Here is a 17,224-nt window from a genome sequence, read left to right as displayed (position 1 = left end):
CTTTCTATCCACTGAGCTACCTAGCTGCCCCTCACCAGTCACTCATTTTTCCAGATCCAGTAGATTATCTTATCCTATAATCTTCAAGATCATAGTGAATTTTATCCGTAAATGCATTAAATAGGAATATGGTAAAACCAAAAGTATTAGACACTTGGGTTATGTAACACAATATTGGATTCTCTTCTCAGCTCCAACCCTCCAAGACAAAAAATTAAAAATTAAAGCGAAGAGGCAGCTGGGTGGCTTGGGGGATAGAGTGCCAAGCCTCAAGTAAGGAGGACCTGGCCTCAGACACTTCCTAACTGTGCAACCCTGGGCAGGTTACTAAACCCCATTTACCTAGCCCTTGCCCTTCTTAGAGTTGTTACTAAAACAGAAAGTAAGAGTTTTACAAAATTTAAAGCAAAACTCCTCCAAAAAAGTCTTTGTGATGAATGCTTTAGGGATGCTGGAAGAATGGTGAGGGTGGTTGTTGTATGGCCAAAGGATCAGATTGATTCTGCTTAGCCTCAGAAGGAAGAACTAAGATCATTGGATGAAGTTGCAAACAGATTTTGGTTCAGAGTAAGGTAGAACTTCCTAATAATAAGAATCATGTAACAATTCCAAGAAAATTAGAGTCCTTAGGGTGGAGACGCTGGTTTTATTATTTTTTTTGTCTATCTTCAATATTTAGCCCAGTTCCTAGCATATAATAGATATGTCACAAATGCTCGTTGAAAGAATTTCTGGGAAAACTAGAAAATATTTGCACAGAAATTAGGTTTAGACCAACATTTTATACTATATATCAAAATAAATTCAACATACGACAAAAATATTAAAGCTCATGTCATAAAAAATACAGCTAGCGGGAGAATTCTTAGTCAAAAATATGATAGACAGTAAAAAAGATAGATAGATAATTTCAATTATATGAAATTTAAAAGTCTTTACACTGACAAAATCAATGCAGCTAGGATACAAAGTAAAATGGCCAACTGGGAGAAATTTTTTTTTAATCAATTCTCTAACAAGAATCTGATATATGAGATTTATCAGATTAGGAGTTGATTAAAAATATCTAAGACCATAACCATTCTACAATGATCAAAAATTTAAAAAGTGATTAACTAGCATATGGATGATTGGCCCAAACCACTAAATAATAAGAGAAATGAAATAAAAATAACTCAAAGCTTTTATCTCAGATCCGGTAAATTTGCAAAGATGACAAAAGAAAAGAATAATTCGTGTTGGAGGGGCTGCAGAAAGACACACCAGTGTACTGTTGGTAAAGTTAACAACTGGTCCAGTTATTTTGGAATATAACTTAGCCCTTTATTAAGAAAGTGATTAACTTGTCAATACCCTTTGACCCAGACTTCCCATTGCCAGGCATCTTTGTTGAAAAGGTCAAAGACAGAAAGAAAAGTCCTATAGACGGGAAAAATATTTTAGCAGCACTTTTAATGAAAACATAATATAGATGCACACCTCTAATCAATAAACGTCCATTAGTTTGGGCTAGAGTCACAGGAACTTGGGTTCAAATTCTGGCTAATGCTCCTTACTAGCTGTGTGACTGTGGACAGATGACTTAACCTCCCTGTTTCCTTTTCCATGAAGTGAGGGACTTGTACAAGATGAGCTCTAGGGTCCTTTCCAACTCGAAATCTACGGTCCTAAGCTTTTGTTTTTCAGAGCCCCGGTGACATCTTTTCCCCTGTTCTTTGCCCCCTCCTCCTCCATGGAGAAAACAAATGAAGTGGAATGGGCAAAGCCTCTGGGGTAGTTCTGTGGCTCCCTGGGTCCAGTTTGGGGGGGGGGGGAGACTTGATGAAAGTGAACCCTAACTCAGCCTCCTTATTCATCCTAAGCTGTCATTGCGAGCAGCTGGAAGCCAGAGATACCTGCCCCCTTCCTCCCTCCCTAAAGGTAGCCTGCTGGTAATTTATGAGCTACAGAACACCCTTCCTCAGGCACCTAATATGCTTAACAGTTAATTACATCTGTGTCGGGATCATGCTTTACATTGTACAGCTTTATGGCAACAAAACCCCAGCTTCCTCAGATTCCATTAAACAGCTCCTTATCTCAAACGGTGAGATCCTTATCAGCACCATATGTTGGAGAAGCCCTGCTAAGTTTCCAAATGACCCCAGGGAAGCCTTCTGGGACCTAATCAGTCTGAAATGCAAAGGGGAGGGGGGGCAAGGCCTGCTGCCTGACTTGGAACAGGGCAAGCAGGCAGAGGGGAGCCCAAAGCCAAGGGAGACAGGGGGGCATTTGCCTAAGCTGTCTTGCATCCCTCATAAACCTGTCATGGCCAGAGGAACTGGAGATGGACAGCACCCACACAGGGTCCTCAGTTAGTCTGCCTGACTGCCCACATCTTGGGCAAAGAAAGAGACCAGGGTAAATCTGGACTGATCCCTGGTCCCTGACCTCTCTTATCTGTGGATCTCCTGGGATCCTGAGCAGCTTCTTTCTATGATGCTGGTTGCTCTAATTAGAGAGTGATTTTCCTAAAGCAAAGGTTTCTTCCCCCACCCCCCCACTTCCACCAATAATTTCCAGTGGCTCCCTATTGCCTCCAGGAGCAAATATCAAATTTTATTTGGTATTCAAAGCCCTTTATAACCTAGCCCCCTCCTCCCTTTCCAATCTTCCTTTGCTTGCAGATTCATACTCTTTAATCCAGTAACACTGGCCTCCTGGTTGTCTCATGAACAAGACACTCCATCTCATGGCTTTGGGAGTTCTCTCTGGTTGTCCCCCATTCCTGGCATGCTCTCCCTCCTCTGCTCTGACTACTGACCTTCCCCCCTCCCACCCACCCCCACCCCGGCTTCCTTTAAGTCCCAATTAAAATCCCATCTTTTCCTGGGAGCCTTCCCCAACACTCTTCAATCTAGTGCCTTCTCTCTGTTAACTATCTCCTATTTTTCCTCTATAATATATTTGTTTGTATATGATCTTCTTCATTAGATTGTAAGCTCGTGCAAAGACGGGACTGCCTTTTGCCTCTCTTTTACGTCTCCCAATGCTTAACCTAGTGCCTGGCACATAGTAGGTATTTAATGAATGTTTATGGATGGGGAAGAGGAAGGGGAGAGAATAAGCATTTGCATGGCATCTACTACGAAAGATACTATGTCCTCAGACACTTAGTATTATGTACTAGGCACTTCATAAATGTTCTCTCATTTGATCCTCACAACAACCCTGCGAGGTAAGTGCTGTCATTATCCTCATTTTATAGTGAGGAAACAGATGCAGGCAGAGGTTAAGTGACTTGCCCAGGGACTACAGCTAGGAATTTGAACTCAGATCTTCCTGATTCCAGGATCGACACTCTAGCCACTGTGCCACTTAGTGGCTAAAAGGGGAAGGTGATACGGAAACCCTGACACTTTGTGTTCACTCAACTCAAAAACAATTCTGCTCAATGAAACTGTGCATGATAGAACTACGAAGATTAAAAATGAGCTGTCATAATGCAGTGGAAAGAGTAAAATTGGAGTCAGGGAACCTGGGTTCTTATATGATCTTGGACAAGACACAACCTCTCTCACCCTGAGTTTTCTTCATCTGTAAAATGGGTGTGTGTGTTGAGATAATCTTTAAGGTTCCTTCTAGCTTTCAAACCTAATGGTTCAATGAGCAGAGCATTGATTGTTTCAGTAATCAGAGGGCTTGGATTTAAATCTGACCCCAGATCCTTACTCCTTATCAGTCAATAAGCATTTATTAACTATATATTATGTTTCGGGCACTCTTTGGAGCTACAAAGAGAGACAAAAACAAAACAAAACAAAAAATCCAGTCCCTGCCCTCTAGAAACAAGCATTCTAATGGTGGAGATGGCATGCCAACGACTAGCTAAATACCAGGTATTTACAGAGTAAATGGATGGATGGAAATTAATCTGCAAGAAGTCATTCACCATTAGGGGGATTGGTTTAGGTCTTCTATAGAAGGTAGATTTTAAACTGAATCTTCTAGGAAACCAGGGACGTTAAGAGGTAGAAATGAAAGGGCAGAACATCCCAGGCATCAGAGCTGGCTGGTACAAAGTCATGGAATCAGAAGATGGAACGCATGCTATGTGAGGAATAGGAAGTTGACAAGTGGAGCTGGATCATAGAGAACATGTAGGGGAGTAAGGTGCAAGAAATCCATGATTTCCTCCAACTTCAATATTGTGTGAGCTGAAGGAAAGGAGGAAGAGATGGGGCTTGGCAAGGCATGACTGGCAATAGGACAAGGAGGCATGAGAATCAAAAGGTGGAAGATAATGGAGGGTTGAATTTGTTCACTATGTGATTAAAATAGGGAAAGAAGGATGGTGAAAACAAAACTGATGTGATGTCTCGGAAGGAACCAAAGGGTAGACGCATTTGGTAGTCAAGATGAAGATGGAGAAAAGCATCTGGGGGCAAAAGGCAGAAAGAAAGATGGAATGATAAAAGACTATGATCATAAAAAGCAACTTTGGAGTTTGGGAAAGAAAGAAGTCTTTGAGGTAGGCACTGACCTCATTGAAGAAGAAAAGAGGACATCCTGGGGGGAGGAGAGGACCTAAAGATAACTGTTGCTAGCATTCAGATTGAGTGATAAATTTGGATATGATGAATTTCAAAGGAAGAGAAGTAGCTTAGTGAAGATGGTTTTAGGGAGGAACTGGGAGTGGCAATGGGGAGCAAGGTTGATTCCCTCCCTATGTATGCCCAGTGAGGTAGAGCTTACAAGAGAAAGTGAAGCCAGTACTGGAAAGAATGGCAAGGGAAGCAGTGCCAGGAAAGAACCAGGTCTCAGTGATGGCCAAAAGATGTACGAAGTAAGAAAGTTTAAGATGAAAGAGTTTTTTCATTATGAAAAAAAACAACAAAAACATCTCAGAGGTCAGTGATAGAGTCTGACAGTCTGGAGTGGGATTTTTTTTGTGTGTGTATGGGGATGGGTTAAGAAAGATGGGCTTGAAGGAGCAGCAATTCCAGCATGGAGAGTATGAGCAATCAGAGGGTCAAGAACAATGGGACATGGGAATATCACTAAGTAGTGAGCCCAGGCAGAGTTGTAGCAGTTGGAGAGGAGTTCATCAAGGGAGCTATGATATTATACTGTTTGTGAAGATGGTGATGCTGGGTTCTATGAGATCCAAAGAGGTCTACTTCATGGCAGGTAGAAGTAGAGGGAGATAAATATGGGGTCAGAAGACAGGGTTTCTGCCTTAGTTTCTGCACAGCAGATGGCAGCCTGGCATTGGAAATGGTCCTGGGGCAGAATCCCACTGGAGCGGGAGGTGGGCAACAACTCTCCATGTATGGGGCACTTGTGTGACCCTAGGCACTCAATTCACTGAACTTCAGTTTTTGTAAGATGAGGCAGTTGGGTTTCTAAGGTTCCCTCAAATGCTCAAGACATGATTTGCTTTTTATGACTGTCCTGTAAGAGCTTATAGTCTAGGAAAGAAAGTATGACACAGATCGGAAAGCAGTGAAAGATCATTAGCTTTGGAGTCAGAGAATCTAGGTTCAAACCCTGATTATATCTACCCTGCCAAGAGTTCCAGTTTTCTAATCTATAACTTTGCTAAGTTTCACACTCCTCCTAAGAAGAGAGATCAGTGTTAGCAGCTCTATATTGTTAAGGGAAGGGAGGCACTGGGAAGGGATTTAAGTTTCATGCTCATATGCTATTTCAAAGGGTGAAGAGGACCCAGGACTTCTATAGTTGGCCCACAGTCAAATCTCATCCATTCCTTTGAGTTGTGAACTTATTTCAGTCAAAAACCCAATTCTTAGCAACTAAATGGACTCCTGTACACAGAGGAAGCCAGCAGAGTAAGAGAATAGGGAGTTAAAAGTTTGTATTCTAGTCAAAGAGAATAGCCACTGTTAAAGCATGCTCTCTATTTGTATTACTGTCCCCTCCCTTTTGGCCCAGATTGTTTCTTTATGCACATCACAGACATTTAGAACTAGATGGAACCTTCAGCTCACTTAGGTCAATTGTCATTTGATAGATAAAGACACTCAGTCCCAGAAGTGACTTGCCTAAGGTTATATGATCCACTGTTGTCCTTTTTCCTCGAAGAGGGCCAAAGTGACATCTCTATGTCAGAGTCAATGTACAGGTGGTCGATCAGACCAATATGAGCTCAGAAGGCTCTCCCACTGATAAGGCACAAATAGCCCATCTTGGGATGGAGCTGTCTCTAATTTTTGCATTCCACATACATAGGTAGTAAGTAGGTAGCCAAATTAGGATTAAAGCCCATATCCTTCGAATTCAGGACGGGTGTTGTCTTTGTTACCTCTCTTCCTCTTTCAGAGCAATTGAATCAAAAGATTTCAGATTTGAAAGGGACCTCAGTGGTTATACGATCCAACTAATATCTAAAAAAGAATTCCTTCTACAGCACACATGACAAGTGGTCACTCAGCTTTAGCTTGAAGACCTCAAGGAAGAAGAATCTCTTTGCCTCCCAAGTCTGTCCCTTAACTTCTATGTATTGGCTCCTTGATGGAAGAGTGGTAAGAGTGGGCAATGGGGGTCAAGTGACTTGTCCAGGGTCACACAGCTGGGAAGTGTCCAAGTCTGCTTTTAAATAGAGCTACTCCTAACTATTAGAGCTACCTAAAAATAGAATGAGTTGCTTTAGAAGGAAGAAGTCCTCTGACAATGGAGATTTTCCAGCAGAATGTGGAATGGCCACTTGTTGAAGACTCGTGCTTTGGGTATAGGTTGGACTGGATAACCTCCTAGGTTCCTTCCAGCTCCAGGACTTTCTGACCCGAAGATGTACCTCTACTCAGAATTAGTGACGTGTTCATCTAATAGCATGAATTATAATATATTTGAAAAAGGTAGAAATTCAATGTGGTAGCATTAGATTAGATAGCATGAATGGATTTTCAAATAATAGGTATAGTCTGAAGCCTTGCAAAGGGACAAATCTTTTTTTTTTTTTTAATAAAATGGCATCCATATCTAAAAGCATCATTTCCCTTGACATGCTGCATAACACAGATATAGAAATGTGAATAATACAAAATTCATTATATAGAACATATTTTAATATATTACATTTGTTTCTACATAAACAGGCTATATAAATACTGTATTGCCATATCATGTTTTATAGTCAAAGTTCCCAGCATTTCACACTATAGTACAAAAAATACATTTTTCTTTTCTTTTTTTTTTAAGAAAAGGGAGAGGAAGGCAGAAAACCAGTAGAAATAGCTTTATAGGTTAAAAATCTAAATATACAATGGATGTTATTAGATCTCTGGCTACAAAGATGTCGTTTGGAAGCTTGGCTTAACAATTTTTCAAACAATGAACAAACCCAAGTCCATTTCCTGGAGCAGGAGTGGCCAAATAACTAAGATATTGGGGGGAAATGCAAAGACAAATTTCTTTCTTCATGGTGCTGCCTTGAGCCAAATGATGCTTAGCCCCTAACAGAATACGTTCCACAAAGCCACATGTGCTTTCCATTCAGGGAAGACCAACAAGAGCCCGAAGGACTCTGGCTCGGAAGCCTTATAAATGGCTGGGAGTTTTAGACTGAAAGTTTCCCTTTCTTTGTGGTGTTCTGAATAAAGAATCAGCCTGGGAGACAAGGAACCAGAGTCATATCTTTTCCTTCCTGGAGTTCGTTTGGCCTGGAAATACATAAAGGACCGGAAGGAGCTCTCATTTAGCATAGTCGGAAACAGCATCAGGGACTCTCATTTAGCATAGTTGGGAAAGAGCACGCCACCCACTAATCACAATACCCTCATCTGAGGTCTTCACATTTCCCAGTCCATCTCCCTCCCAGCTCCTTGTCAGTCAGCTCCCCTTAGGGGCTCCCAAATCCATTTAAAGTGACGGAATATTACCGGCTAATTCTTTACCTATCCAAATACAGCCTGCTTCCTCTAAGGCTCAGCTTGAGACCAATCTCTTCTATAAAACCTCCCTAGACTAACCACAATCCGCCATAAAATTTCCCTTTCCCAAAGTTCTATGGCACTTGAAATGCCTTGAATTATTCCGGCCACGTCGCATCTTGATTTCCCAACTAATTTTCAAGTTCCTTGAAGGCAGGGACCATTTCTTCTACTTCATTTGTACTGACCAAAGCTGGCCACAAAGTAGAGGCTTCATAAATGTTTTTGGAATAAGTGAATGAACAAAGGAATGAAGAGAGAAGATAAAGCCAAGGCAGATTCGTGCCTTTAAAACATTCATTGTTGAGTCACCAACTTCTTCCCAGCAAAATTCTTTGTCACTCATTACTGTTCCACTGGCTTCCTGGTAACTGAGGTCCTCCTTTTTTTTTTTTTTTTTTTTTTTTTTTTTTAAATTTTTGGTACAAGAATCAAATAGGTGCTATCTCTTTGATAGGAAAACAATAGCATTCCAATATTTGAGCAGTGCCTCTCCAGGACAATCCATGTGGTTTCCAGTTGTGGGGGGATGGAGGCAACGCTTTGATTTTAAACAGGAGGTGAGTTCAGCGGCATCCAAGAGTCAGGTTGAAGTGTTTGTGCACTGCAGGACTGGGGTTCACTTTCCCCAGGTTTTAAGAGTTCTGTCTCTTCACTCGAGTAAACAGGGGTGTCTGTATCATCAGAATGATACCCTGACTGGTAGCCACTGGTCTGGTTGGAAGCTTCAGATGTCACAGACTCTTTGCTTTTACTGGGCATTAATGCACTGTGGAAGAAATGACGACAAAATGAGTAGATCAAATGGAGGTTGTTCCCTCGCTCATAACCCTCGCCCCAAGGGGCCTGTCATCTCCCTAGGGAGCAATGGTACCCATTCCTATCTCTCTCTGGTGCTAATCAACATATCAGGTTGCTTGGAATAAGGGCTATTTTCAGGTACCAGCATGAATTTGGTTGTCAGTGATAAGCCCTCTCATTCAGGCTCAAGTCTTTCAAGAGCCAGATTAGATGAAAGACATTTATCCATAGAGACGCAAAGGTTTCTGCCAATGGAACATGTTTATGGCCTTAAAGATTGACCAGCTGTTTATAAGATAATCGTCCAAGCTTAGGGGGCTCTTTCCTGATCTTAAAAGAAATCGGGAAGCTCTGAGAGTTTATTTGTGTTTCCCCTACACTCACAGAGATGAGATGAGAAAGCACAGAAATGATGTTAATGAATTCCTTTTTGCAACTTTAGGCATTAATAACCTTCAATATGCCCCTTGAGGCCATGCCAGAACTGCTATTGACTCATCAAAACCACATTCTTTGGAGGAACATTGCAGAGGAGAGGAATCATTCAGAAGCAACTAGAAAATGTCTTCAATGAGTTGGACTCATGAAACATGGTGGATATATTGAAACTTAGAAACAAACAATGTTGAATTAAAATGGGATGAATTGTACTTTCATCTGTCATTTACAGTTTGTTCCTATTATTTGGACAGCCAAGTTATATACAGGAAATATTACATAAGGATAGAGCCTGTACATGTATGAACCTAGATTTGTACAATCCAAATTGTACAATCCAAAATTGTTCCAGAAATCTATTATCTGCAGTCTTCTCCGGAGCTCAGCATCATCTCCCCTAGTGAAACTACATCGGTGCCAGAAGCACCCACACTTAAGAGGCTTTTAAATTCATCGCCACCACCTGAAGACATCTTTTTTTCCTAAATTTTTTTTAAACCCTTAACTTCTGTGTATTGTCTCATAGGTGGAAGAGTGGTAAGGGTGGGCAATGGGGGTCAAGTGACTTGCCCAGGGTCACCCAGCTGGGAAGTGTCTGAGGCCGGATTTGAACCTAGGACCTCCCGTCTCTAGGCCAGACTCTCAATCCACTGAGCTATCCAGCTGCCCCTACACCTGAAGACACCATGATGGTACTTTGCATGGTCCCTTTTGTATCCATTTCAACCAATAATATTCTACTTGATACCATAGTTGGCTTACTGAAAACCACATGCAAAGTCAAATTTTTCTACTTTGAATCACATTTAAAGTACTTTCGTTAGCTTACTATTTACCATTTGAACATTTTGCAAAGAGAACAGCATTCTCCTATTGTCAGTACGTATTTCTGGCTAAACACTGTGCTTAAAGTGGAGTGCATCTGGACAGAGTGAACACATATTCGAACTCAACTGTATAAAGGTAAATTAAAATCAATTTTTCCCTCACCCCTGAAACATAATTATTAACTCAACCAGTTTTTAATGTATAATTGTCTCAACCCATTTGTATACCATATCCACCCAGGGTAATATGCACAGTTTATTATGGCATACATAATTATCATATTTATCATATGTATCATACAACAGTTCAAGGGTGGGTTAAATAAAATCTTTATGACCATAAAGATTTGAATAAGATTAAAACAGTCTCATCAAACATATCCATACTTCTAATCACTTCTCTTCCTACTTCTACCCAGTAATCCCCACATCTGGCAATGAAGCAAATGAATATTGGATTGGGTGTCAAATGTGGGATTTGTAATTTTTTCTCTGTGCTTGTTTCCTCAAGTCAAAATGAGGGAATTGAACTAAGATAACCTCTAAAGTTCCTACCATCTCAAAGTCCTATGACATTATGAATGAATGAATCAATAACCAATAACCATTTACTAAGCACCTACTATGTGCCAGGCACTATACTAAAGGCTTAGTATATAAAAAGAGGCAAAAGACAAGATCTGCCAGGCAGCTAGGTAGCATTGTGGAAGAGCACCAGGTCTGGCATTGGGAGGACTTGAGTTCATATCTGGCTTCAGACACTTCCTAATTGTGCAACCCTGGGCAAGTCACTTAACCCCAACTGCTTAGCTCTTACTGCTTTTCTGTCTTAGAATCACTTCTTAGTATCGATTCTAAGGCAGAAGGCAAAGGTTAAAAAAACAAAAAGGCAGTCCCTGCCCTCAAGGAGCTTATTGTCTAATGGGAAAGAAAACCTTGCAAACAAATATCTATACAAAGCAAGTTACATACGGCTAAATGGGAAATAATAGAAGGAGGGTATTGGAATTAAAAAGGCTCCCTGTAGAAAGTAGGATTATAGTTGGGACTTAAGGGAAGCCACAGAGGTCAGTAGTCAGAGCAGAGCAGGAAGAACATTCCAGGCAAAGGGGATAGTCAGGAAAATGACTGAAGCCAGGAGATGAAGTATCTTGTAACCCAGGCTTCTGCACATCACAAATGAAGAGTTCCTTTACCAGATATGAATTCTCATGAAAACTTATAAAATATGAGTTTGCCCAATTCCTTTGAAGTTCCAAGTCTGACTTCCTGGTAGGAGTTATCTTAGACCATCAGCATGTGAGTGTATGCTAACTTGCACAGACAATAACAATATAATGAGTGTTTGTCCTTAAACAATTATTTTCTTCAAATTGAAATATTTTTCACCAAGTTCCTTGTCAAAATGTGTCTTTCTGTCTGGTAGAGCCTTACCTAAATGGTGTAGCTAGTTTGGATCTGTCCTCCAGTGTCTTCAATTCTTCTGAAGCAAGAACCATCCCACTGTCAGTCTGGTTGTCCTTTTAGGAAACAACAAAATGGCAGCTATTCATTGAGGGTAATCGCCAACCAGTGTTTGATGACGTCGAAACTTTTATCGGACACCCCATTGATGGATATTAAGCTTCTGCACCTTTCCTCAGACAATTCTACCTTCCAGGAGCCCAGAAGTCAGAGCCTGGTCTGACTTACAGTTTACTCCAGTCTTTTCCCAAGTGGAGATGGCATTCCTCTGGGTGGGCATCTCTATATACCCAGGCCCCCTACACTTTGGACACCATTTTAAAAGCAAGATCAGAGAGTCGTAGCCAGGAGCCAGGAGAGCCATCTTGCTGGGCACCAGCCTTGGATATGTGCATGTTCGTGTGTGTGTGTGTGTGTGTGTGTGTGTGTGTGTGTGTGTGTGTGTGTGTGTTTGATGTGTATGAGTATTGGTGGGTTGGGGGAAAGGGGATCTTCTTGTACTGAGTATAAACTTTAATACAAGGAAGTCACTCATCCCAGCCAAAGGAGAGAGAAGTTCCTCTGCTTGAGATATGCACATTCCCCAATCCATTGGGAAGAAGTAGCTCAGTAAGTATTACTTGCTCTGTCCTAGTGTATAAATGGAGATTTCGAACCTTTGATTTCATCCCCCAGAAGTCCCTTAGTATTTCCCAAAATTCCCTTTAATCTCTCCTGCACCTCCACCTTTGAGTGGTCATGTTATTATTTTATAAGTTCTGTAGCTCCTCTCTCTAGATCTCTTTTGCTCTCACAAGCGGCTGGGTTAGTACCTTTTTAGTTAGCTTTTTTGTTAGTTTATTATTAATAAAAATTTATAAAATACAATACTTAGTCCTTGTATATTAATTTTAAGATCCACACTAGAATTCTGAATAACACTGGCTAATCTGTCTTATATCCCTGACAAGGGGGCTTAATAAGTGAAGAAACAATTATAAGGTTATCCCCCATTATCAGACCTCCCTATATCTTATGGAGTCCAAGGACAGTGGGGTCCCAGGATATGAATACTTAAACCAATATTTATCTACCTGAAATTGCATCTCATGTATTATTGATTAAAGCTGTTTTTAAAAGCTATACTTACATCTGGGATTACTTTTATTTCTGGTTCCAACGGGATATCTTCAAATGTTTTTACACTCACGGATCGGCTTTTCCTCTTGCTACTTTGCAGATACTGACTGTAGAAGAACAAATATTTGTATTTTAGGGGTGGTTTCCTTGACTGTTGATGCCATAGGTAATATTTAAGTTCATTATCTTTTAACCACAAGGCTAATAATGACCTTCAAAACATCCTTTGTAACAAAAGAAGGAAAACCCCCTCCCAACGCAAACAGAGAGACATCTTCTCCTAGCAAATGCTAGAGGTTTAATTTCCTGCGACATACATTTAAAAGTATAATAAGAACCAAGTGGTCTGGATGAGTCTCTGTTTCTTGGGGTTGTATTTCTGAGGTCGAAAGCTGGACTAAAGAAAACAGCAGCAAGCTAAGTAATCAGGCCCTTTTGGTTCTATTTCCTGCCTTTATGGAACTCCTTTCTTGAACTGTTGTTCTTGTTTTAAGGCATCTTCTAGTATCTCTTTTTCCAAATAATGTCCAACAGTTCAGTGATACACTAGGGCAGAGGAAACACCTGTAAGTCATAGTGAAGCACCAGGAAATGCAGCAAAGAAACTGAAGTTTCCTTGTCTCCATTTACAGTGTGCTCATTAATGAATGGGCACTGCCCTGACTCTTGCCATCCTAAGACTACCCTCTCACTGGGTAGCCTCCTGCCTAGTTAGGGTATCCGCCCGAAAGAGGAAAGTTGCCAGTTATAAATCAGACTGCCCTGGAGTCATCTCTCTTCCCCTCCCAGCCCTCATCTAGATAAAGCTGGGAGAGAAGAATCAAGACCTAATTTATCAACTCTTCCTTATGTCCCAATGAACTCTGCTGAGTTACAGCTGGTTTTGGTTTTGTATTATTTCCACCCAGAAGGTTTCAAAGTTGCTAGTGGAGTTTGTGGGTTTTTTTTTAAAAAAGAAGAAAGAAAAAGGTACATAGCCGGGGATTGGGATATAGAGGGAAGATCTTCTTGAAGGATTTGATTTCCTTTTGTCTTTTAACAGGAAGGCTGGGTTGGAAAGAACATAAGACAGCCTTCAGGCAGAAAATAAGAGCCAGGTCTGCTTGGAAACTGCCATATCACATTTTTCCATGATTCTGTACATAACTGTTAGCAGCCCCATTTTAGATTCAACCAACCAACAGCACATTCGGCGCTTCCCCTCAAATGTGACTTCCTTTCTATTGCAGGACCATATGCAAAACAGCACACTAAGCTGAGAAACAGTAAGCTTGATTCTCATTCCTTTTGGTGATAGAAATTAAAGAGGGAAAATATCCCCACAGCCGTGAAAAAATCTAATGGTCTTTCAGTGAGCCGAGAAACTCTCTTAAGACTCAAAGTTTCAGAGAAGACATCTCTCTGCACTGGTAAAAGTTCCTCCATAATCACAGGCTCCTAAATCAATGAAATTACAGGACCAGTCCATGAATCAATAGAGAAACAAACAAATGTCTATTGGTGTGTGTCTATATGTATGTACAACTGGATATATACATATACATGGAATTTAAAGCTATATAAATATATATGTATACATACATGTATATGGAGAAGGAAATGGCAAATCACTCCAATATCTTTGCCAAGAAAACCTCAAATGGGGTCACAAAGAGACAGACACAAGTGAAAATGACTAAACAACAAAAAAATGTACATGGGCAAATAACACAGAATATAAAAATATAGATGCTAAAAATCAGACTGGGGAAGGCTTGAGAGGATATGAGAAGCCCCTTCCAGTTCAAGATTCTTCTCCCCAGTATTCTAGTGGGGGGGTCTCCTCTAGAGAAGTTTTTACAATCTAGACACCCACTGATGTATTCACCAAAATATGAGGTGATAAGAAAAATACAGTTTTCTTTCTGAGCCAGTCTCTTTTCCCAGCGACCAGCCAACAGTGACATTCCAGCTGTTGCAGCTGCAGGGGCTGGGATGCTGGAAGGGGACAAAGACCCAAGGCTGAAACAGGAATTAGAGACTTGCAGGAGCCTACAAAGGCCTTCTTAAAGAGGTACTCCTGCTTTATTATTAGCCCCATGGCCAAGGTTAAATGTGGGAACTTGGAAACGGAATGCAGCAGCTGAAAGGTCTTCCTTTCATTTTCCCCATGCCCCCCAGGATTGTCCGGAGGCCCCAGTGGGATAGTCACCGTATACTGTACCTAATTCCTGCTGTGTTGTCATAATGGAATTTAGGATCACACACTTCCTCTTCTTCCATACAGGAAACAGGTGAGGTTGGCAAAGAGAGTCCAGAATCCTCTTCCATGCTCAACGATTCTGATATAGGAAGGACAATGTAGTCTTTACCATCCTGTAACAATATAGACAAAGAGGAATGTTATTGTTATGGATTCTGTGCATTAAAATCCTTTTTACAAATTAAAAAAACAAACACACACAACAAAGCCATAGTGGCTCCCTTGGCTAAGAGGATATTGCTCTGGCAGCAGAATGTAAAACTTAGAAAGATACAATTAAGCGATCTGTCAAAATCGGGATTATTTACAGTATGGATAATTACATGGTAGTATGGTACTGACACATGCATACAGAGAAATCAGGTGGGGACAGGTTGCCCAGGCACAAGAATATCAGAAAAAGAACTGGGGGTCATAATGGAGCACAAGTAGAATATTATTCTGCAAAGCAATGCTTTGTTATTGTTGGTCAGTCATTTCAATCATGTCTGACTCTTTATGACCACATTTGGGGTTTTCTTTTTTTTCTCATTTCTTTTATTTATTTTTATCAATTGCATGTAATAACAGATTTCCACACTGATTTTCCTATGTTATATGATTGAACTTCTCTCCCTCCTTCCCTTACCTTCCCCCTCTGGGTGCCTGCAGGTGATTCAATCTGGGTTATACATGTATTATCATGCAAAAATATATTTCCATATTATTCATTTTTATAAGTGAATAATCTTATAAAACCAAAACACATTTGGAATTTTCTTAGCAAAGTTACTTGAGTGGTGTGCCATTTGCTTCTTCAGCTCATTTTACAGATGAAGAAACTGAGGCAAACAGGGTGAAGTGATTTGCCCAGGGTCACATAACTAGTATGTGTTTGGGGCTGGATTTGAATGCAGATCTTCTAGGACTGGTGCTCTACCAATGTACTACCTAGCTACCATTTAAGAAAACTAACATGATCCTGGGACATGAAGGAATCATATGCAAGAAATGAGAGGTAATTCCTTCATAGATCACCCTGTTCACTGCACATAGTAGGGACTTCCTAATAGGGGCATGAATTTGATGACTCTCCACATTGATCACATCCTTTGGAGAGTACTGAATTCAGGTTTAGCCTTTATGCTTTATTTAAGAAGACTATGGAGCAATGAAAGAGAATTCAGAAAAAAAAAAGCAGGAAGAATGATCAAAGGGACAGATAGAAAGGTCATTTGAGAAGAAAAAAATTGCAGTTCTTTAATCAAGAAATACAAAAAGCAACTTAAAGAATTTATTGTTAAAAAAAAAGGTGCTGGTCTTGAGTCATCTACCTTTAGTGCTTCACAAAAGACAGAACTGGAGGTTAACAAGGCTCCATCTTAGCAGGACATATTGTTTGGGGGACAGAGCGGACTCTTTGATGATAAGAGCCACTAACTCTTGGAAGCCCCCCGCAAGTCTCAGGGAATTCCTGAGGAAGACCAAAAAAAAAATCCTCAGATAGATTCACAGAGATTGTAGAATCATGAGGCTGTGAGATCTTCGAGCTTAGAAGGAGGGTGAGAATCATGGATTTTTCCATTGCTTAAGCATGTTCTGGCCAGAGGAGAGAGAAGGAAAGAGGGCAGAAGAACCTTTCTGCTTTCTTTCACACCTTAAGGGACTTTGTGTAGGGATGGCTCTCTGAAGGGGAGGGAGAGGGATCGAGGGAAACCCAGCCCATGCAAAAACCAAAGTAGCAATAAAAAACTGTTTTTTAAAATAAGTATATATGTTTCCAACAGATTTGATACCCTGGATTCAGGCTTAATTTGGGATGCCATTTTAAGGTTGGTTTGGAAAGATGCTTAGAACGCTTCAGGTTTTCGCTGCTACTCAGCCTCTATCTTGGCTCTGCTACTCCGGCTTTATTTGGAAAGAGGATGAGCACTGTCAGTCCCTGGAGTTCACATTTCTATAGTAGTTTATATGTTTTTCTCACAACTGCCCATAGTCACCTAGTGCTACCCCTGCTAGTCCCATTTTGCTGGTGAGGAAACAGAGACCCAGGGGTTAAATGACTTTACAGGCTTTAAAGGCTGGGTTTACTCTATTTAGTCCAGCTCTCTTTTTTGAAGATGACAAAAACCAAAACTTTGGCGAATGAAGAGACTTGCCCTAATACACGAAATACAGATCCAGAATTCAATCTAGGCCAATGAGGTGGTACCATGGACAGTGAACCTAGGTTCTGGAGACAGGACAGCCTGAGTTCAAATCCTGCCTAAGGCACTTACTTACTAGCTGTGTGACCCTAAACAGTCATTTATTTCTCCAGTTCTTCATAGATAAATTGGGGATAATAATAGCACCCACCTTTCAGTGATTTTATAATTGTTATATATATATATAAATGTTAGCTATTATGATTATTACAGAAA

At 40.7% G+C, this 17,224-nt stretch overlaps 1 protein-coding gene across 1 annotated transcript in view; it reads right to left on the bottom strand.

The window, feature by feature from the left end:
• Positions 1–7,045: 7,045 nt before the first annotated feature.
• Positions 7,046–17,224, bottom strand: part of KDR (kinase insert domain receptor) — a 50,947-nt gene continuing 40,768 nt past the window's right edge. The window contains exons 27-30 of the mRNA XM_044682172.1: positions 14,784–14,935; positions 12,591–12,687; positions 11,432–11,517; positions 7,046–8,700 (exon numbers count right to left, since the gene is read on the bottom strand). Coding sequence (XP_044538107.1) covers positions 8,481–8,700; positions 11,432–11,517; positions 12,591–12,687; positions 14,784–14,935 — 555 coding nt within the window. The 3' untranslated portion in view covers positions 7,046–8,480. The remainder of the gene's footprint in view (positions 8,701–11,431; positions 11,518–12,590; positions 12,688–14,783; positions 14,936–17,224) is intronic.

The sequence above is a fragment of the Gracilinanus agilis genome, chromosome 6 (genome assembly GCF_016433145.1).
Source record: "Gracilinanus agilis isolate LMUSP501 chromosome 6, AgileGrace, whole genome shotgun sequence".
NCBI lineage: Eukaryota > Metazoa > Chordata > Mammalia > Didelphimorphia > Didelphidae > Gracilinanus > Gracilinanus agilis.
The sequence above is the reverse complement of the archived record's forward strand: the minus strand, read 5'-3'. Positions and strand labels throughout refer to the sequence as shown.